At 50.4% G+C, this 20,623-nt stretch overlaps 1 protein-coding gene across 4 annotated transcripts; it reads left to right on the top strand.

Annotated features, from left to right (window-relative positions):
• Positions 1 to 683: 683 nt before the first annotated feature.
• On the top strand, positions 684 to 20,596 carry Adgre5 (adhesion G protein-coupled receptor E5). 4 transcript variants are annotated; one of them, XM_076915482.1, is made up of 20 exons: positions 684 to 844; positions 8,066 to 8,116; positions 8,315 to 8,437; positions 8,864 to 9,016; positions 11,375 to 11,508; positions 13,115 to 13,268; positions 14,094 to 14,240; positions 14,323 to 14,369; positions 14,473 to 14,550; positions 15,317 to 15,482; positions 15,553 to 15,669; positions 15,799 to 16,022; positions 17,895 to 18,059; positions 18,621 to 18,812; positions 18,995 to 19,224; positions 19,320 to 19,389; positions 19,479 to 19,570; positions 19,687 to 19,855; positions 19,970 to 20,068; positions 20,151 to 20,200. In XM_076915482.1, exons 1-20 carry the CDS (start codon positions 814 to 816, stop codon positions 20,178 to 20,180), a joined length of 2,472 nt encoding a protein of 823 aa, XP_076771597.1. In that variant the 5' UTR covers positions 684 to 813; the 3' UTR covers positions 20,181 to 20,200. The 4 variants fall into 4 exon arrangements, with proteins under 4 accessions (XP_076771597.1, XP_034378247.1, XP_076771596.1 ...); XM_034522356.2 differs by lacking the exon at positions 13,115 to 13,268 and having other exon boundaries at positions 11,375 to 11,509; XM_076915481.1 differs by lacking the exon at positions 13,115 to 13,268 and having other exon boundaries at positions 11,309 to 11,509.
• Positions 20,597 to 20,623: the final 27 nt, after the last annotated feature.

Below are 20,623 nucleotides of genomic sequence, written 5' to 3'. Positions count from 1 at the left end.
GGTAGTACTAACCCTCCTTTATTATTTATTATTTTTGAGATAGGCTCTTGCTTCACAGACCTGCCTGGCCTGGCCTCAGCTTTAGCCTCTGCTTCCCAGAATTATTACTGTAGGCCAACGCAACCATGCCATATCCCTCTTCCTCTTTGTGGGACAAAGGTCTCTTTTAGCGCGGGCAGGTTTCAAAAGTGACAAATGAGTTGAACTCCTGATTAGCGCTGGGGTCACGGGCTAGCGGTCCTCCGTCGGTTCATGTGGCTTTGAGGCTAGACAGGGCTCGGGCAGGTTAAGCAAGGCACTGAACACACTGAACCACATCTTCAGACCATGAGGTTTCTCGTTCCCTTCCTGTCACCCCGGCCGGACCCTCAGTCCTCCTCTGGTTATTTGGTCCCTGGCTTCTCTGAACCTGTTTCTCTTTTGCAAAAGAAGCGGGCAAGTCCTGATGATGGGAATGGGGCGGGGAGGGAGGATCGCTTAGGAGCCCAGGACATCGCTCCGGTGGGAGCTCCACCCAGCTCTCACCAATGTGCCTGGGTCCCTGTCCCCAGGCGCCTGGTCCACACCGCCCAGCTCCCCGCGGGGGCGGGTGTCGGGGCCGCGCGGGGCGGGGCGGGGGGGGTGCGTTTGTTCCAGACGCGGGCGCGCGCCGCGCCCTGGGTCTGTTTCCCCGGCACTTTCCTGTTACTTTCCAGCGCGGAGGACAGTTCCGGGGAGGGCCCTGTCCCCTGCCCACGCCCGCTGCATAAAGGCCCAGCCCAGCCGGCCGCCACAGCCCTCTGTCAGCCCAGACGCCGTCCGCTCCGCGCCACCATGAGGGGCGTCAGCTGCCACCTCCTGCTCGGTGAGACCTCGGGGTTGCGCGGGGGCCAGGAGGGAACTCGCGGGACGTGGCCGGGCGGGGCAGGGACCCGCAAAGCCCGCGCACCTGTGCTCCCCAGAAGGCTCCCAGGGGGTGTCAGGTCCTAATGGGCTTGAGTGTTGCCAATTTGGGGATTAAGAGGGAGAAACTGAGGCAGGGGGACACTTAAAGGGGGTGACAACGCGGGCATGGTGTCACAGAGCATTAGGGAAGCTGAGGCAGGTGGGTCACCAATTCCAGGACAACCTGGGCTACACCGCAAGACCCTGTCTCAAAAGAACAAAAGAAAAAGAAATATAGGCTGGGGTGGTGCCGAGGTTAAGAGGACTTGCTTGGGTCCTAGCAACTATAATGGTGGCTCACAAGTGTCTGTAACTCCAGTTCCTGGGGATCCACACTCTTTTCTGCTTCCACAGGCACCAGACATGTAGTGCACAAACATACATGCAGTACACAAACATACATGTAGTTTCACAAACATACATGTAGTTCACAAACATGCATGCAGGCAAAACACATACAGTAGTTAAATACAAAGCTAAAAAGAAATGTAGGTTAAAGAACACTTTGCAAACTGTTGCCCATACAGATGTTCTTAATGTGAAGTAAAACCCATGTGAGGATGCACATTTCTTTGAGGGTGGGCACTCCTCCTCCCCCAGTATGTCCCCTGCTGGCTCAGTGCCAGGAACACTGCAGAGGCTCTCCCTGGGACTTGCCTGGAACTTTCTGGCTGAAGGGATCTTCCCAGGCTGTGGTTTGAACTTGGCTTTCATTGTGACTTTCCTGGTCTCCTTTCTTGCCCCACCCTGGGCACCTCAACCTTTCTTTGACTGCTAAGTTACCTAAGTAACTTGACAACAAACAGTGAAAAAAAAAAATGGAACTTGGGGCACACTGGAGTTACCCCAAGATATGCAACTTAGGGCACAAACTGGGGTTACCCTAACCACAATGACTGGCCTGTGTACTAGTAGGAGGTGGCAGGTGGCAAGCCAGTGGCCAGTGGGCTCTAGAGCCAGGAAATAGAGTCCCAGTGTGTCACAGTTGGTGACAAACAGCTGCAGAGGCCTGCCTGGCTATCACTAAGCTGGGTCACAGTGACCTTGGGCTGCACTTTGCTCCTCTATAAAATGGAACAAGACCAACAGAGTTTGCCCCTATTGTTTCAAGGGCCAAGAGTTTGTATACTAACTTTCTGGTTTACAGTTTGAATTAACTGGGCACGTGGGTGTAGTGTCTGTGTCTGCTATGGCAGTACCCAGGTAGTAGAGGCAGGAGGTTCAGAAGTTCAAGGTCATTCTCTGCTACATACTGAGTTTGAGGCCACACAAGACCTTGTCTTGAAAACCAACTAACCAGTCTAGCTAGCTTGTGTTTCAGGTTTTGAATCCCAGCACTAGAGAGGCTGAGGCAGGAGACTTCTGTGACCCTGGGAGTTGAAGGTCAACCTGGTCTACTAGTAAGTTCCACGCCAGGCAGAACTACATAATGAGATACTGTCTCAAAACACACCACACACCACACACCACAACCACATACACACACACACACTTAAGTGGACACTGTTTTATCATTGTGATTGTTTTCTCTGGGTGAGATGCTGGGATGTCTCTGGCAGGAAGCACAAAGGCTGCCCTTCCCCCACTTCTGGATTCCCTAAGCAGGAGTCCCTTGGCTCCAGTCTGAGCTTGGGAATTTGAACCAGATATGTCTGGGAGCAGAAGGGAACAGCTCTGCTCCTGTTTGATTAATTTCCAAGTCTCCAGATGTAGGCAGTTTGGCCAATGGCTGGGGTAGAGCCCAACCCAGCCCAGGGGGCAAGGAGCCCACCCTGGCTGGGGAACTCCATTACTCCAATCTGCTGGCCTTTTTCTGGCCTGGTTTGACCACTAATCTTTTTCCGAGCTCCAAGCCTCAGTTTCTCTTTGTGTAGGTTGGACGTAACCCCGGCCCCTACCTCCTGATCCTCCTGATGGCTGACATTGCTCTGAGTCTGTTTGTTTGGTTGTTTGTTTTCTTTTCTTTTCTTTTTGCAAACAAGCTTTCAGGGTGACTGAGATGACTGTACTTCTGGTCCTCCTGCCTCCACCTCTAATTGCTGAGATTACAGATTTGTGCAGCAAGGCCTGGCTTCACTCTGAGTCTGTTCTGGTTTTAGTTTTGAGACGCGGGCTTTGGCATTGTGGCTCTGTAGCCCTGGCTGGTCTTGAGTGTGTACTAATCCCCTTACTTCTGTCTTGTTAAGATGGGGTCTTCCTACGTAGCCTTGGCTTCCTGGGTAGACCAGGCTAGCCTCCAGCAGAGTTCTCCCATGGTGCTTCACCAGTGTTGGCTTTGAAAGTGTGCATCACCAGGCATCGTGAGGTTCTGAGTCTTAAAGAAATTACTTAAGGGGCTGGAGAGATGGCTCGGTGGTTAAGAGCGCTTGCTGTTCTTTCAGAGGAGAGAGATCAGTTCCCAGAAACCACACAAAGGCTCACAGCCATCTTTAACTCCAGTCCCATGCCCTCTTCCTACTTACCTGTACCCCAGGCAATCAATATACATGCAGACAGAACATCCATACACCTAAAAATAAATCAATATTATTTTTCAAAAGTGACTTGAGGGCTGGAGGGAGAGTTCTGTCTGTAAATGATTTCTGTGAAGGAAGCTGGATGTGGTGACACACACTTGTGATCATAGTGTCTATCCCTGGGGCTTGCTGCCTAGCCAAGCCTGCTTGATGAGCCGAGGTACATGGTGGAAGGCACCGAGGCTGTTCACACAGACACACATACTGGTACTGAACTTTAGGAACTATGAATTACCCGAGGGCCCAGCATGAAGGGAGGGTCATCTTGTGGTCTGTCCCGCAAAAAGGAACTGGGTTCTGATGGGTGTGGGAGGAGAAATCCAGTGACCCAAGAGGAGGAAGAAAGAAAAATTCTGACGACTGCCTGGCTGGAGTGCCCTGCCTCAGAACACCCCAGCTTTGAGGGGGTGAATTTCACCGAGAGCCTTTCCATTGGCCTGAGGGAAACCCAATCAGACAAAAACCGAGCTTTCAGGGGACCCTCCGAGTTCACTGCCCCTGCTCTAACAACCCTGCTTATAGTGGCTGACCCCAGGAGTCTCCTGGGAACCTGGCATGCAGCCAGCCCAGTGGTGGGTGAATCATCAAGGAAGTGACTCACCCATCCCCCCCCACTAGCCCTTCTCCCGAGGGCTCCCTCTAGGATTCCTGTTCTTGGGATTCTTTTCTTGCTGCTGTATTCCCCATATTGGGATCAACTCTGTCCCCTAAGCTCTCCAGGCCTCCTGCTCCCTGGGATACCTTCCCTCCCAACTTTCTGTCAGTAACCCCCAACCCCCACTCCTCTCTTCTTCTGTACTGAGAGGGAAACCAGGGATTCACAGCTGCCAGACCAGCACCTTCACATGTACTACACACCAGTTTTTTCTTGGTTTTTATTCTGAGACAAGCTTCTATGTCCTGTAGCCCAGGTTGGGGACTTCCAAACTTGTTGCATCAGCACCCCATGTAGTTGTCTTTGTATGGCAGGTCCGCCTCCTTTCTCTCTCTGTCTCTCTGTCTCTCTCTGTCTCTCTCTGTCTCTCTCTCTCTCTCTCTCTCTCTCTCTGTCTCTGTCTCTCTCTCTCTCTCTCTCTCTCTCTCTCTCTCTCTGTATTTGGTTTGTGTTTATTAGTGCTTTGTTTGCTTGCATATATGTGTATGCACCACATGCATGCCTGTGCCCTTGGAGATCAGAAGAGGGCACCAAAGTCCCTGGAACTGGAGTTACAGGCTGTTATGAACCACTGTGTGGGTGCTAGGAATTGAATCCTGGGCCCACAGAAGAGCAGCCAGGGGCTGTTAACTGAGGAGCCATCTTTTCAGCTGCCAGTTTGTTTTTGGTTGGTTGTTTGGTTTTAGTTTTATGTGGGTGGGTATGTATGTGTGCGTGTGTGTGTGTGTGTGTGTGTGTGTGTGTGTGTGTGTGTGTATGTGTGTGTGTGTGCTCACATGCCAAGACACCCATGGTGAGGTCAGTGCTCTCCTTCCATCACATGGGCTCCCACCCCCTTTCATGTTTTGGTCCTGGGGATGGGACCCAGGGCTTTGTTTCAATCAAGTTCCCAAACTACACAGGCTGCCCTTGAGTTTTGTGTAGCTTTTAACTGAGGAGCCTCCTGCCCCCGCAGCCTCCTGCCTCAGCCTCCAGCCACCGGGTTACCCTGCTTGCCTTCATGTCCTGCTTCTCATCTCCCCCTCCACCCCTCGTCATGTCCACATCTGCTTTCTTGGATACCTGTCTCTAGTGACTGCTCTGTTACCCAGTCTTGCCTTGGGTGGGATGCCTGCCAATGACAGCCATGGAGGCATCGGGTGTGTTCAGCTGTCACCCACCCTCCACCGAAGCCACTTCCTGTGAGTGAGGAGCACTCTCTGACATGCAGCCACGGGGTCATGAGGTTAACAATGGGTACACATGTGGTGGTGGAGTGTCAGAGCTCGGATGGGACCTGGGAGATGTAGCCCAAGCGTTCATTCTTCCCTAAAAAATTACAAGGGTCCATCCTGGTGGCGTAGGCCTGTACCAGCTCCTCAGAACACTGAAGCAGGAGGATTTCATGTGAAAACCCAGCCTGAATTTAGGAATAAAGTAAACAGAGGGGTTGGGGATGCGGCTCTGTGGTAGGGCGCTTGCCTAACATGTAAGTGCTGGGTTCTGTCCCAGCATTTTGAGACAAAACAATAGAAAACAAACTAAAAGAAATGTAAAAGACAGTTTCACACTGGGGCATGGTGATGCACCTTTAATCCCAGCACTGGGGAGGCAGAGGTATCTGGATCTCTGGGAGTTCCAGGACAGCCAGAGCTAGTGTTAATTGTGGGTTATTGGTCCGGTGCTACTGTATATTCAAATGCTGTATACTGGCCCCCAAGATCTGGTTGCCCCATGAGGAGATCCTCATGTACACCAGTTTTGTTGTATTAACCTTGACCACCCCCCCTTCCCAAGTTATCCTTCATTGGTTAATAAAGATGCCTACAGCCTGGGCTGGGCAGAAGAGACAGGGCAGAGGTTCTCAGGCTTGGGGTGTCAGGCAGGGACCACGAGGAGAATGAGGAAATCACCAAGGGGGTGATATGAATCATGAACCCATGGCCATGAGGGCTGGCCTGATGGTAGGAGCAGCCCAGGCAGCATATGGCAGGTGTGATACCTGGGGGTTACTGACAGGGAAGTAGACAAAATGGCACAGAGGCTTGACATCTGCCCAGCTCTCGTGCTTTTAAGCTTATATAAATCTAAAGGTTTTTGTGTCTTTGATTTGGGAACTGTCTGGTCTAAGTGGAGTAGAAACCCCTAATAGATAGATAAAGTCAAAAAGGAGGTATAACAAACCCCCATAATAATAACTACAACAAATTGGGATCTCACGTTGGGCACCAAATGTAAAATGAGATTTATTAAACTTATCCCCGTCTATCTTCAAGTGAATGAGACTCAAACTGTGATATTTATTTATTAGACTCTGCACAATTACTGGAGGACTACCCTTAATCTAAATCTCTAACTATAGTCTTGCTACAATTCTCTGGGTTATTGTGCTCCAGTCGTCTGGGGTCCTGCCTGGGAAGGCATTTCACTCCGGCACTGCTGCTAGTCCATCACTACTGACGGAGACTGCCTGTTCTCTCCCATCTTTTCCTCCTCTGAGATCCTTCTCTTTCTCTCCTCTCTCCTTCTCTGTGCTCCCTACCTGTGACCACCAGGCCTGAAACTCAAACCTCACCTTTCCAGTAATTGGGGAGCAAGGTTTACATAACAAAAGCTGGTATGTGTGAGGATCTTGGAGCAACCAGATCTTGGGGTACAGAATTTAGCATGTGAGTACAAGCAGCCCAGACCAACCTCCTACGGTTAATTGCTTAGTCATGTAGAGTTTGTCCCCACAAAGCCAGACCATTGTCTTCTCCATCCCCACAGAGAGGGAAACTGAGGGAGAGAGTGAGGAAGCTATATCCAACATCCAACTGTAACCAACTCTGTCCACCCCATAGGCCTGGAGAACCAAGCCTAGCTTCCTGTATCTAGACCCCTCTGGTGTCCAGATCCTGGGCTGGCCCGCAGGCTACCATGGGTACTGGTGTCTATGGCTGTGGCTCTGGCTGTGGGTGTCTGAGCCACAGGAGAGAACACCTGAGTTGTATATTTTTTTTCCCTCTGTTTTATTTTTGAGGCAGAACCTCACTGTGTAACTTAGGCTAGTCTTAAACTCTCGTCTGGAACCTTGCATCTGGCTTTCTGTTTGTATTATTCTTTTATTTTTATTTATTTACAGATAGGATTTAGGTAGCCTAGGTTGGACTTTTTGTTTGTATCACTCTTTTACTTTTATTTATTTAGAGATAAGATTCATGTAGCCTAGGTTGGACTTAACCTCAATGTGTGGGGTGACTTCTGATCTTTCTGCAACCCTTCCCATATATTGGGGTTTCAGGCATGAACCCCATTCTTAGCTGTGCAGTTTGTTGTCATTGTTATTATTATTATTTGCTTGTTTAGTTGTTTTGTTTTGTTTTGGTTTGGTTTGGTTTGGTTTTCGAGACAGGGTTTCTCTGTGTAGCCCTGGCTGTCCTGGAACTCACTCTGTAGGCCAGGCTGGCCTCGAACTCAAATCCGCCTGTCTCTGCCTCCCAAGTGCTGGAATTAAAGGCGTGGGCCACCACTGCCCGGCTTGTTTAGTTTTTTTAAAGATCTATTTATTTATGTATATGGGTGTTTTGCCTGCATGTAATATCTGCTCACCAGGAAAGGGTATCGGATTCCATTACAGATGGTTGTGAGTTGCCATGCTGGTTCTGGGAATTGAACTCACGGCCTCTAGAAGAGCAGCCAGTGCTCTTAACTGCTGAACTATCTCTCCAGCCCTGGTTGGTTGGTTGGTTTTTGTTTTTGAGATGGGGTCTCAGTATGTAGCCCAGGCTCAGCTTGGCGCTCCTAATCCTCCTGCCTCAGCATCCTGAGTAACTGAATTATAAGCAAGTGTCATTAGGCCCACCCCCTGGGTCTGTCTTTTCATATTAGCTACAGAACCTCAGTCTGGGCAGGGTAATCACATGTGGGCAGGGTAATGCCCACACATGCACAGCTTGGGCCTCCTGTCCCTGCTCTGGCTTCCCACTGACCGTCTTTTACTTTTTTGCAGTGGTGTGCATTTTACTGAATCTCTCAGAAGCTGGAACCCGGAAGCCAGAGAGTAAGTCCACTGGACACAAGGGCTGCACAGCCAGAGCTGGGAGGGAATCCCGCTGTCAACCACAGAGCCTTGGGAGGAGATGAGCAGATGCTGGGGAATTTTAGGGCCTCCTAAACCTTCCTAGGATGCTATTCTCGGTGGCACTTCCCCTCTACTGGGCCTCCTTTACTTTCTTACCAGAGTATCTGTCCCCCACAGACTGTCCCAAGTGGTGCCCTGCCAACTCAGTATGTTTCAGTAACAAACGCTGTGAATGCAAGCCAGGCTTCATCTCGGACAACGACAGCAAGTGGATCACTAATCCCTCAGAGAACTGTGAAGGTACAAAGGCTGGGGGATGGGCACATGAAGAGGTGACAAGGTCTGGGGCTAGGGGGGTTGTTAGCCTTTGTCAAAGACAGAGAAAGAAAGCAAGGTGAGGAGGCAAGAAATGAAAAGAGGGGCTTCCTGTGAGGAGTTCCAGGGGTCTGTGCCTGAACTTGGCTTTAGGAACTGGAAGAAGGCTGAAGGTCCCCCATTGGTATTGTTCAAATCCTGGGTTCCATCCAGAGGACCAAGAGGAGCAGAGTGGACCAGCTTCAGGAATAGCTTGCTAGGCCTATAACTCAGCCTTATAAGCAGAGTCCATCATTTCCCCCAGAAGGTACTAACTCATCAGCATGTCCCAGACTGGAAGTCAGGTAGGGATGGGAGTCTCCTCCTTGGGAGAACTTTCAGGTCTGGGAGGTGACGCTTGTTTTGTTGTAGACATCAACGAGTGTTTACAACCTGAAGCTTCCTGTGGACCGAATGCCATTTGTGAGAACTCAGAGGGGAGCTACTCCTGCATGTGTAACCTGGGATACAAACTCCTTTCTGGAGCAGAATCTTTTGCTAACAGGAGTGAGAACACGTGTCATGGTAAGAGCCCCCTATGCCTCACCTCACCGATGTCAGCTTCAGGGTCACCAGCATATGTACTGCAACAGCTCCGGGGATCTGATGTTGGTTCTGCCCCTGTGGTTCGCTCTGGGTCATGTGTCACATCCACAAGCAGGGAGGAAGGGAGATTCGGGACACCCTACCAAGGCTTCATCCTGATTACTATGTGTGACTCAGAAAGCCCTGTTTAGTTAGGTAGTGTGGCACGTGTCTGTGATCCAACACTTTGGAGTTTGAGGCTAGAGTATGAGCCAAGTAATGCATTTGTAGCAAGTTCCAGGACAGCCAGAGCGTTGTAGAAAGACTGTGTCTCAAAACCCCAAAAATAGCCTGGTGGAGGTGGTACATACCTTTCATCACAGAATTTGGGAGGGAGAAGCAGGAGGATGTCTGTGAGTTTGAGCCCAGCTTGCTCCACAGCGTGAGTTCCAGGACAGCCAGGGTTACACAGAGAAACCTATTCTTGAAAAACAAAATCAAGGGGCTGGAGAGATGGCTCAGTGGTTAAGAGCAATGACTGCTCTTCCAGAGATCCTGAGTTCAATTCCCAGCAACCACATGGTGCCTCACAACCATCTGTAATGGAATTGGATGCCCTCTTCTGGTGTGTCTGAAGACAGCTACAGTGTACCCATATAAATAATAATAAATAAATCTTTAAAAAAAAAAAAAAGAAAGAAAGAAAAACAAAATCAAGCCAGGCGGTGGTGGCACACGCCTTTAATCCCAGCACTTGGGAGGCAGAGGCAGGCGTATTTCTGAGTTCGAGGCCAGCCTGGTCTACAGAGTGAGTTCCAGGACAGCCAGGAAAACCTGTCTCGAAAAAAAAAAAAAAAAAAAAAAAAAGAAAGAAAGAAAGAAAGAAAAACAAAATAAATCAATCAACCAGAAAGAATTCTCCACACTTCTCTCCCAGGGTCTTCTGTCTGTTGTTGTTGTTGTTGTTGTTCAAGATAGGGTTTCTCTGTGTAGCCCTGGCTGTCCTGGAACTCACTCTGTAGACCAGCCTGGCCTTGAACTCAGAAATACGCCTGCCTCTGCCTCCCGAGTGCTGGGATTAAAGGCGTGTGCCACCACTGCCCGGCCTTCTGTCTGTCTATAACAAAGAGATTTGTTCTGTATTTATTAAACAGCATAGAAACAGACAGCATGGCAAAGGATTGAGGGCTTCTCCTCAGAAGTCTTTAAAGAGTTATACAAGGGAAAAATAACTTACTCAGAACAGAAAACGACAGCAGACGGACATCACCCTATAGCCACATGCTATTTCTAGCATCTGTGGGGGAGATTTGTTGTATAACATTGTTCTCAACCTATTGGTTGTTTTCAGGAAATGATTACCACAACACATATTCTCACACACAAAGGCACACGTACGTTATTCTGGGTCAGGAGCATGGAAGGGTACCTAACTTAAGATTGACGCTATACATTTAGATTAGGTTGTAAAAGTTGGTTAAATGGGAAATCTAAGGAAGAGTAAGGTTGGCAACATTGTTCTCCTAATGGCAGGTTAAACTTTTAACAGCCAGAGCACACAGTAGGGCATCAGGTTAAGTATATAGTCTTAAGTGATCTCAAGGCAAATGATTAACTTGATAGCAAGATCTAAGAAAAAGTTTGTTCTCTTTGAACGCAAGAGACATTTTCAAAGCCAGGTGTGAGGCACACTCCTTTAAACTCAACACATTAGAGGCCGACAGATCTCTGTGAGTTCGAAGCCAGCCTGGTCTACATAGTGAGTTCCAGGACAGCAGAGCTACATAATGAGACCCTGTCCCGAAGAGAGAGACAGAGAGAAAGAGATTGATTTTCAGAAAAATGTTATTCCTACATGAGGTGACACAGGAGTCTCCATGGACCCCAAGGAAGGTGGCCGAAAGCACCCAGCTTAGAGCAGAACTCATTCAATGCCTGAGGTGCTGAGCCATCACCAAGCACTCCCAAGTCCGTCCTGCATCACTTGAAGACATGCTCATCTGGATCGCACTCAAAAGACGGCAGGACTCCTTGGGCCATATCCTCTTCTCCTCTACCTTGTTCGGAAGTTCAGAACTCCTTGTGTCCATCTGCATCTCATTTGCATAAGCACCACCCTTCTGATTATCTAATTTGCATAAGCACCACCCTTCTGATATCTCATTTGCATGAACCACACCCATCTGTTCGTCTACATCTCGTTTGCATAAGCACCATCCTTCTGATCATCTGTATCTCATTTGCATAAGCCACACCCTCTGTCCATCTGCATCTCGTTTGCATAAACCAAAGGAATGGCATTCAGAATGCTCTGCGTCTACCACAAGCACATTCCACTGAGTGTGGTCCTCTTCCCAGCATCAGTGAACACTGGGATGACACCTGTGCCCTCCAGGAGCCACACAGTTACTACCGCACCTGAAAATCTTCCCGAGCAGCCAACTACAGTGCACTGGACACAGCTGGGAGACTCAGAAGAGAGGACACCCAAGGGTAGGCCACATTCCCTGCTATTACTTCTGCTGGAAGACAACACTTGATGCCCAGACTCCCGTTTTGGTCAGCCTTGTCCATTGCTCTACCCAATCACCATTCTGACTATCCCCAGCAATTCTGGTTCCTTGAATACAACATAGAATGGTATGGTCAGATTGGGCAGGGTGACATTAATCCCTGCCCCGCCAACACATACCCAAGAGAGTTGAAGGCTAGCACAGTGCAAGAGAAGGTGTCATGGAGGGTCATTGCTTCATATCCTACCCTGATGATGCCAACCACCCACAGTTGCCAGGCCAGACAAGTCGATAGAAGAAAGCTGGGCTACACTCAGCACATCCCCCAGTCTGTGGCCATAGCAGAAAAAGAGAGGACAGAAATATCTACCACTCTTGCCCCCAGCAGCACGTCTCCCTCTCTGGGCACTGAGATCTTGAAGGGCTTCAGTGGAATAGATGTTCTTACCCTCTCTAACTTCAGCCAAGTGACAGCTTGTCAGCCCAGAGCTGGCTCCCACTGTGTGGTGTCATGGCCTCTCTAGTGGTATCCCTTGTGCCCTGCCTTGCCTGTTGAGTTTCTAGAGGGAGTGTGGCTTGGGGACAGTACTCAGGCCTCCACTGACAGAGCAGAGGTCTGGGGCCCTGGTGTGACTGAGGTTCCTGGAAATCTATGTAGAACTCTGCAAGGGAACAGTACAGCAAGCGTGGGACAGAGGCTACCATGGGGAATAGAGTCTCCCCTGCCCCCCGCACTGGCTCCTAAGGGTCATATGTAGTCTTAATCCCAAATCTTCAGGCTGGGATACTGATGGCTGACACATTCCTATTGCTGGCAATTAGGGAACCCTTGACTGCTTCCCCCCATATCCAGACAATAGAGTCAGAGCTACCATGGACCCTATTTGATGTCTTTATATGAATTAGAAGGTGGTCTTCCCACAAGATGGAGATTGAAATGTTCCAGATGCTTCTGTATCATGGCTTCAACTTCAAGCACATAATCCCCTGTTTCTTCTCATGAGCAAATGAGGGTCTGAACCCTAGAGTCTGCAGGAACACAGCATTTGCACCAACCCAGGGCAGCTACTCAGACATGGGTGTGTACCCTGAAGGTACACACAGGTGGAAGTCCACCCAGAAGAAGCCATAAGACAGGTCAAGGCAAGGTCTGTTGGCCTGAAGAGGGAGATCTGCAGGGTCCCAGCAGCTCCAAGAATCATGACGACTCCCCTGAGGACTCAGCTCCCAGCAACATGTTACTACAGACTAGGGAGGACCCAGGGACTCCATGGAGCTCCCAGATCTCAGCTCTTCCTCATCTCTGAGAGCAGTATCACATCCTGTTCTGAGAAAGATTAAAAAATAACAGAGGCCTCGGTCAAGAAGTCCAGTGCTGTAACTCAGTCTCCATCCTGGTTTTACCTCCTATAAATTGGTCCCCTGATCTTTGCTGGGCCTGTCCTGCAGAAACCACCCTGAGGTGCTCTGTGGGTAAATCTGCAGATCACCAGGTGGTAACAAATGGCGCAGAGAGAAGATGGGAAACTGTTACAGTGCTGGGAGGAGTGAGTGGGGGCGGGGTGACCCTTTGGTTTTGTTCCCCGATGTGAATGAATGCACTTCAGGGCAAAACCACTGCCACCAATCCACCTACAGCATCAACAAATTTGGTAGCTATTCTTGCATCTGTCATCAAGGCTGGAAACCTGCTCCTGGATCCCCCAATGGCCCAGTCAACACAGTGTGCGAAGGGCTGAGTGCAACCTTTCAAAGGACACCCAATCACAATAGCTAATCTCATGCTCAAGATTTGTTTATTTTAGCCACGTGTGCTGACACACGCCTTTAACCCCACCACTTGGAGGGCAGCAGAGGCAGGCAGATAAGATCTCTGTGAGTTCCAGGGCCATTTCATATGTATGTGCCTTGGGTGTGTATCCGGACACCACATGGATGCAGATTCTCTCTCTCTTTTTTTTTTTTTTTTTGGTTTTTCGAGACAGGGTTTCTCTGTGTAGCCCTGGCTGTCCTGGAACTCACTCTGTAGACCAGGCTGGCCTTGAACTCAGAAATCCACCTGCCTCTGCCTCCCAAGTGCTGGGATTAAAGGCGTGCGCCACCACTGCCCGGCTTGGATGCAGATTCTCAAGGAAGCCAGAAGAGGCTGTCAGATCCTCTGCAACGGAAGCCACAGGTTACAGGCGGTTGTGAGCCACTTGATGTGGGTGCTGGGAACCGAATCCACAGGTTCAGCCATCTCTTCAGCTCCTGTGTTTTATCAAAGGAATGAAAGGAGGCTCTGTTGGACCAGGGCTTAATCTCCTGAGGCTAAATTTGGAAAGGTGTGGGGTCCAAGGAAAGAGCTGGGATACCAAGGGGAAGCCTCGGGGGACCCCAGATGCCTTCAGTTACTAGAAGTCCATAGTTGATATTTTCTCATGCACATTTGTAAGCCTTAGGCGCTGAACATTCCCTACCCATCGTGTACCACTGAGTGAGGCCATCAGGGGTCAGTACTGTAGCAGTACCACACAAGAGACTGGGAGACAGGAAAGGCTCTAACCCCTTCCTTGTGTCCCCAGATGTGGATGAGTGCAGTTCTGGGCAACATCAATGTCACAGTTCCACCATCTGCGAAAACACCATAGGCTCCTACATATGCCACTGTCGCCCAGGTTGGAAGCAAATTTCCGGGTCCCAAAATGAACCAAAGAACACCATATGCCAAGGTACCTGCCCCGGCCACCCAGACTCCATGCCCCACCAGCAAGTGCATTCTGAGATTACTGAACTATAGTCCTGTCTCCACAGAACCACCTTTCCCTACCTGGACACTGCTGCCCACGGCCCACAGCCAGGTGAGTAACCAGTGGAGACGGGAGGTTGAATTCTTTCATGCGGCCTATCCATCCCCATCAGCTGTGCTGCTGCCCACCCATGACCCACCATTTCCCTTCCCAGACTCTCTCGAGATTCTCTGTCGAAGTCAAGAATCTGCTCAGAGACTTCAATCCAGCCATGGCCAACTATACCATCCAGGTGAGGGGGACTCTGGGGACCCCCTTGCAGTGGGGAACAAGCCACAGGCTTCAGGGCAGACTGACAGCATTCCATCGGTCCAAGCAGTCCTTTTGGTTTGGGACATGAGTCTGACATGTGCAGCCATGTGTGTGGCTATTACACAAGGGTTAGAATGGCAGTGACGGGGCAGTTAAGACTGGAGTTAAGCAGAGCATGGTGGCCCATGCTACTTGGAGCCTAAAGAAGGATCTCAAGTTCCTGAGCTACACATCTAGACCCTGAAAACAAACAAACAACAGGACTGGGAGGGCACAGTTGATAGAATGCTTTCCCAACATGCAAAACACCCTAGGGTTGGCCCCTGAGCAGTGAGTAAACAAGGTGTGGTAGTATATGACGTATATACCTGTAACCCCAGGTAGAATCAGGAAGATCAGAAACCCAAGGTCATAAGTAATTTCAAGTTTATCGGGCTGGGGGCATGGCTCAAAGGAAGTCCCTCACAGGAATCCCCAGTGAGGGGCTGGGGGCGTGGCTCAGCAGAGCCTTGGCAGTCACTGTGCCTGCTGGTGTGAATGTGCTGTTGTGACATGCAGGTGCACAGAGTCAGAAACTTCACCTCCTTGTTTTCTGGCTACTGTGTAAGTCTTAATGCATCCCGACAGCTGTTTCCCCTGGGAACCCACGTGGCACTCCAGTGTCAGCTGGTGGGAAGAGTGGTCACGGTCCTTCATTTAGTTCCTGTGGTTCCAAACCTTAACAACTCTGTTGCTCATCACCCCAGAAACTCATTGAGGCTGTGGACAAGCTGCTGGAAGCCCCCATGGATATAGAGACTCAAACCCAACAAGTAGCCACCCTGTTGCTCTCGAACCTGGAACAAAGCCTTCGGACCTTGGCCCAGTTCCTACCCAAAGGTCCTTTCACCTACACGTCCCCTTCAAACACTGGTAAGCCTCCTTCCTGCCCCACTCCCAGGCACCATCCTTGGTTTCCCCAATCATGTCTCTGTCTCTTCAGAACTGTCCCTGATGGTCAAGGAGCAAGACAACAAAGATGTTACCACAGTACACCACAACCAAGCTTGGATGAAGCTGGACTGGGCTCTGACATCTGGAGCCAAAAGCTCAGAAAATGGTAGGGGTCCAGGGAGGGTATCTGCCAGGGAAACCAGGGTGAGGTCTGGAGCGTAGGATGGGTAGACACCAGCCCATTGGGAGGAGTACAAAGAGAGGACGGGAGTTGAGCCTGCATGTCTGCCCCCAGGCTACTCGGTGGCGGGCATCCTGTCCAGTCCAAACTTGAAAAACCTGCTGGCCCAAACCTCCTTGAACCTGGAGCAGAGGAGGGCCGCTTTGGAGGACTTCTATGGGAGCCCGGTTTCTAATATCACACTTAAGTTCCTTTCAAACATCAATTCCATCTTTCTGACCAACACGGACACTGAGAAGCTCGCCTCGAATGTCACATTCAAGTTCAACTTTACTTCTGTGAGTCCTCGAATGGGAGGGAGGGAAGGGCAGGGGATGCCCTTTGGCTCACCCTCTAACCGAAGTCAAAAGTCAGGGCAGCACCTCTTGACCTACATGGTACAGGAGAACCAACTCCCAAAGTTATCCTGACTCATTTCTCCAACACACACACAAAATAAATGTAATAAAAAAAAAAACACTAAATGTACATAAAAAATTTAAAATTACAGCTGGGTATAGTGACACACGCCTTTAATTCTCGTATTTGGGATGGTCTCTGAGTTTGAGGCCAGCATGGTCTACAGGGAATTCCAGGATAAAGTTCTATAGAGACCCTGTCCCAAAAAATAAAACAGCAAAAACCAAAACTAAATAGATAAATAAAAATCTGAGCTGGGTTTTGTGGCATAGGCATGTTACTCTCAACTGCTGGGAGGCAGGAGATTCAAGGTTCAAAGCCTGCCTGAACTAGAGTGAAGTTAAGGCCCACCTGAGCAACTTGGCAAGACCTTGTCTTCAAACTCAGTGCTACAGTTGGTTGGCATTCAGAACGTCCCTGGGATCAGCCCCTAGTACTGCTGAATTGAATGAATGAATGAGTGAGTGAATGAATAAATGAGAAAACAGATAAGTAACTGTCAGGCAAGGCCAGTAGTTGACTCAATGGTAGAATGCTTACTTGTCATGGTAAGGTCACAGGGTTTGGTCCTCAGTATCATAAAATGTTTCAAAAGGGCTGGATAGATGGCTCAGCAGTTAAGAGCACTGTAGGCTATTCCAAATGTGCTGAGTTCAATTCCCAGCAACCACATGGCGGCTCACAACCATCTGTAATGGGATCTGATGCCCTCTTCTGATATATCTGAAGACAGCTACAGTGTACTCATATACATAAAACAAACAAACAAACAAATGTTTTTTAAAAATGTATTCTGGATCTGACAAGACAGCTCAGTGGGCAGAGGTGCTTTTCACCAAGCCTCAATTTAATTGCCAACCTAGTTGGGACCTCTATGGCAGAAGAAAACCAGTTCTTATGAATTGCCCTTTGCTCTCCACATGCTTGCTGTAGTACAAGTGCAGCTCCCACCAATGGAAGTTTTAAAAATCGTGTGTTCCGGTGGTGTTTGCCTGCATGTATGTCTGTGCACTACATGGATGCCCAGTCCCACGGAGGCCAGAAGACACCCGTTCTGGAACTGGAATTAGACAGTTGTGGGTGGGGTAAGCCACCATGTGGGTGCTGGGAATCAGACCTGTCAATGCTCTCTCTCAACTGCTGAGACATTTCTCCAGCCCTCGGACGCCCGTCTACCCCTCCCTGTATATGAGACAATGTCTCACTATGTATGTCTGGCAGGCCTGCAACACACTATGTCTGCTGTAGGTCCTCAGAGTAAAGCAGTATGTATATGTGTATAGCCACACCCAGCTATATACATGTTAATTTTCAAAGTTAAAAATTAACCTAGGCTGCTGATAGAGCTCTTGCTATCAGTGGACTGTTTGTCTAGCGCATGAAGGCCTGGACTCAAAGTCTAACGTAGCACACAAGCTGTAGTCCCGGCACTCGGGGTAGAAGGAAAAAGTCGGCCTCGGCCTTGGCCACAGTGAGTTTGAGGCAACCTGGAGTATATGAGACATTATACATATAGTCTGAGGACATCCAATAAACCTTGTTTTTGTTTTTAAATTACATCTGTAGGCAACCATTCCCACTGACTCTCTCAATTTCCTTGGCATTTATTACCTGTTACCACTTGTGCTTTGTTTCAACTCAAGGCAGGGACCGGGGTCCTGCTGTTCCATTGCTGGCTCCCCATGCTCTCTGCTCACCACAGACTGACCCTCAGTGTGCTTCAGACGCCTCACCACCTGTCTGCCCCATAGGAGAAGACTAAGGCACGTCAGGAGCTGATGTGTGCCTTCTGGAAAGACCATGACAATGGGAGTGGGTACTGGGACACCGACGGCTGCTTCATGAATGACACTGGCTTCTGCCACTGCAACCACCTGACCAGCTTTGCCATCCTAATGGCTCAGTACCACGTGGAGGTAAGCGATAAGCCCTGGAGGCACAGGTGTTGAAGCAGACCCCTTTAGATGGCCCCATACCCTGCTTCCCGGTTCCTCCCCTGGAATCCTTTGTGCCCCGTAGATGATGGATGCAGGCCTCTGTCTGAGTCCCTGCACAACTGTCAAGTACTGCTAAAAACACACCAGTCTGGGCAGATGGGATGGGTCAGTGAGTAAAGGTGCCTGCAGGCAGCCAACCTAATAACCTGAGTTCCATCTCCAGAAGACACAGTGGGAACAGATACTTCACCCTCCAAGCCCCTGCAAATACATGTGATTAAGGGGGGCGGAGGGGGAAGGGAGGGAAGAGGGCCCTGTGTCGAATGTCCCAGGGAGTGTAGCTTCCTGAACACAGTTATAACCTGGGCCACATGGTTAGCTTGGATTAGCCAGTTGGCCCTGTGGTTCAAGACAGGATGTAGGATCTTTTGACTTTTCATAGGTAGGAAGGGCCCAACTGGGGTCTCGAACATAGGGAAAGAGGAGCACCCCCTTGGAGGGTATGAGGGAATACCACTCATCCTGGTTGCCTGCCCCTAGGACCCCAGGCTGATCTTGATCACCAAGGTGGGGTTGCTGCTGTCCCTGATCTGCCTGCTGCTGTGCATCCTGACCTTCCTGCTGGTGAAGCCCATCCACAGTTCTCGGACCATGGTGCACCTGCACCTGTGCATCTGCCTTTTCCTGGGCTCACTCATATTCCTGGTTGGCGTTGAGAATGAAGGGGGTGAGGTACGTTCCTGTCCTAACCTCACCAGAGCATGGGGTCAAGTTCTAGGAGTAAGGTAGCCTGGCGTAGGCCTGGGGCTCAGTGTGGATCCAGAACCTGGAGCCCCTGCTGGAGTCTGAGACCTTGAAGCCCAGTGGTCCTGCCCTGCAGTGAGACTCAGGTTCCTAACACTCCATCCCCACAGGTGAGCCTGCGCTGCCGCCTGGTGGCTGGGATGCTGCATTTCTGCTTCCTGGCTGCCTTCTGCTGGATGGCACTGGAGGGCGTAGAGCTCTACTTCCTGGTGGTGCGTGTGTTCCAGGGCCAAGGCCTGAGTACGTGGTACCGCTGCCTGATTGGCTATGGGGTGCCCCTCCTCATCGTGATCATCTCAATGGCAGCTGTCAAAATGGATGGCTATGGGCATGCAACATAGTGAGTGTACTGATGTGAGGCCCAGGCTGGGCCGGGGCTGGGGGCCAGGCCGGGGCCAGGGCAGGGCACTGATGAGGCACCTTCTCCTCCCACAGCTGCTGGTTGGACTTCAGGAAGCATGGCTTACTCTGGAGCTTTTCGGGACCAGTGGCGTTCATCATTTTCGTAAGTACTCTCTGGGTATTGGAGGCCCTAGCAGCAAGACTGCGAAGTACTGGCGGCCCTATAACCTGAGATCCATGATCCCCACCCAGTGTAATGCTGCCATTTTTGTGATCACTGTCTGGAAGCTCACAAACAAGTTTTCTGAAATCAACCCAAACATGAAGAAATTAAGGAAAGCTAGGTAAGAGGGGCAGGGAGGGGGGCTTTGGGCAGAGCCAGGTTGGGGGCTGGGGCTGAGCAGGTAGAGTTGGAAGGGCTAGAGACCAGGCCGTCAGCTGCAACTGTCCACTCCCACAGAGTGCTGACCATCACAGCCATCGCCCAGCTCCTCGTGCTGGGCTGTACCTGGGGCTTCGGCCTGTTCCTCTTCAACCCCCACAGCACATGGCTATCCTACATCTTTACCCTGCTCAACTGCATGCAGGGCCTCTTCCTCTATGTGATGTTCTGCCTGCTCAACAAAAAGGTAGGCTGACCAGAGCTGGCTACAGGAAGAGCCCAGGGTGGGCGGAGGCAGGGCCAGGGCTGAGTCCCGAGCCCAGTTCCTTTCTTCCCATAACCTGGTGCCTTGGGCCCACAGGTGAGGGAAGAGTACTGGAAATGGGCCTGCATGGTTACTGGGAACAAGTACACGGAGTTCAACTCTTCCTCAACAGGCACTGGCACCAGCCAGACTCGGGTAAGGGACTAGCCTGCAATAGGCTGGGGGAGGGGGTGCATGTGTGGGTGAGCTCAGCCTCAAGGGCCTCCTTCCTCTGCAGGCTCTCAGGCCCTCAGAATCAGGGATGTGAAGACAAGCTCCACGCAGGACGGCTGCACACACTCAAGGCTGTTACTCTGACTTCTGGTCCTGCTCCTGGTTGCCTCAGCCTCACCACAGTTCTTGCCTACCAGAGACAGAAGCCAGACAGTCCTGCAGCCCTCCATCTGGGATATGAGGCAGGCAGTCCTAGGACCAAAGTCCTTTGAGACCTGGGCTCTTTGCCAGGGTGCTGGGTTCGGTTTCCTTAAGCTAAGAGACTGACGATGCCGTATCGTCCACTGAGGACCTGCCTGCTGCTGAGGCTCACGGTACAGAGGCCTGGCTGCCCCATATCAAGGGCAGAGGGTCTCACAATTAAAAGACTAGTTTTGTATTTTTTAACCTGTAAACCTTTCAATGTTGACACACAAAATTAAATATCATACTGATAAAAAAAAGATGGCATACTTGCTGGTAGAGAGGTCTGCTGGC

This window comes from Arvicanthis niloticus, chromosome 18 (genome assembly GCF_011762505.2).
Source record: "Arvicanthis niloticus isolate mArvNil1 chromosome 18, mArvNil1.pat.X, whole genome shotgun sequence".
In the NCBI taxonomy this organism is placed as follows: domain Eukaryota; kingdom Metazoa; phylum Chordata; class Mammalia; order Rodentia; family Muridae; genus Arvicanthis; species Arvicanthis niloticus.
The sequence above is the reverse complement of the archived record's forward strand: the minus strand, read 5'-3'. Positions and strand labels throughout refer to the sequence as shown.

Excerpts from the sequence above, each read along its gene's own strand:
- Adgre5 (XM_076915482.1), top strand. The coding sequence starts at position 814 with ATGAGGGGCGTCAGCTGCCACCTCCTGCTCG. Across the intron at positions 14,370-14,472 it reads TGCCCACGGCCCACAGCCAG|ACTCTCTCGAGATTCTCTGT; the intron begins GTGAGTAACCAG and ends TTCCCTTCCCAG. Across the intron at positions 18,813-18,994 it reads TTGAGAATGAAGGGGGTGAG|GTGAGCCTGCGCTGCCGCCT; the intron begins GTACGTTCCTGT and ends CCATCCCCACAG.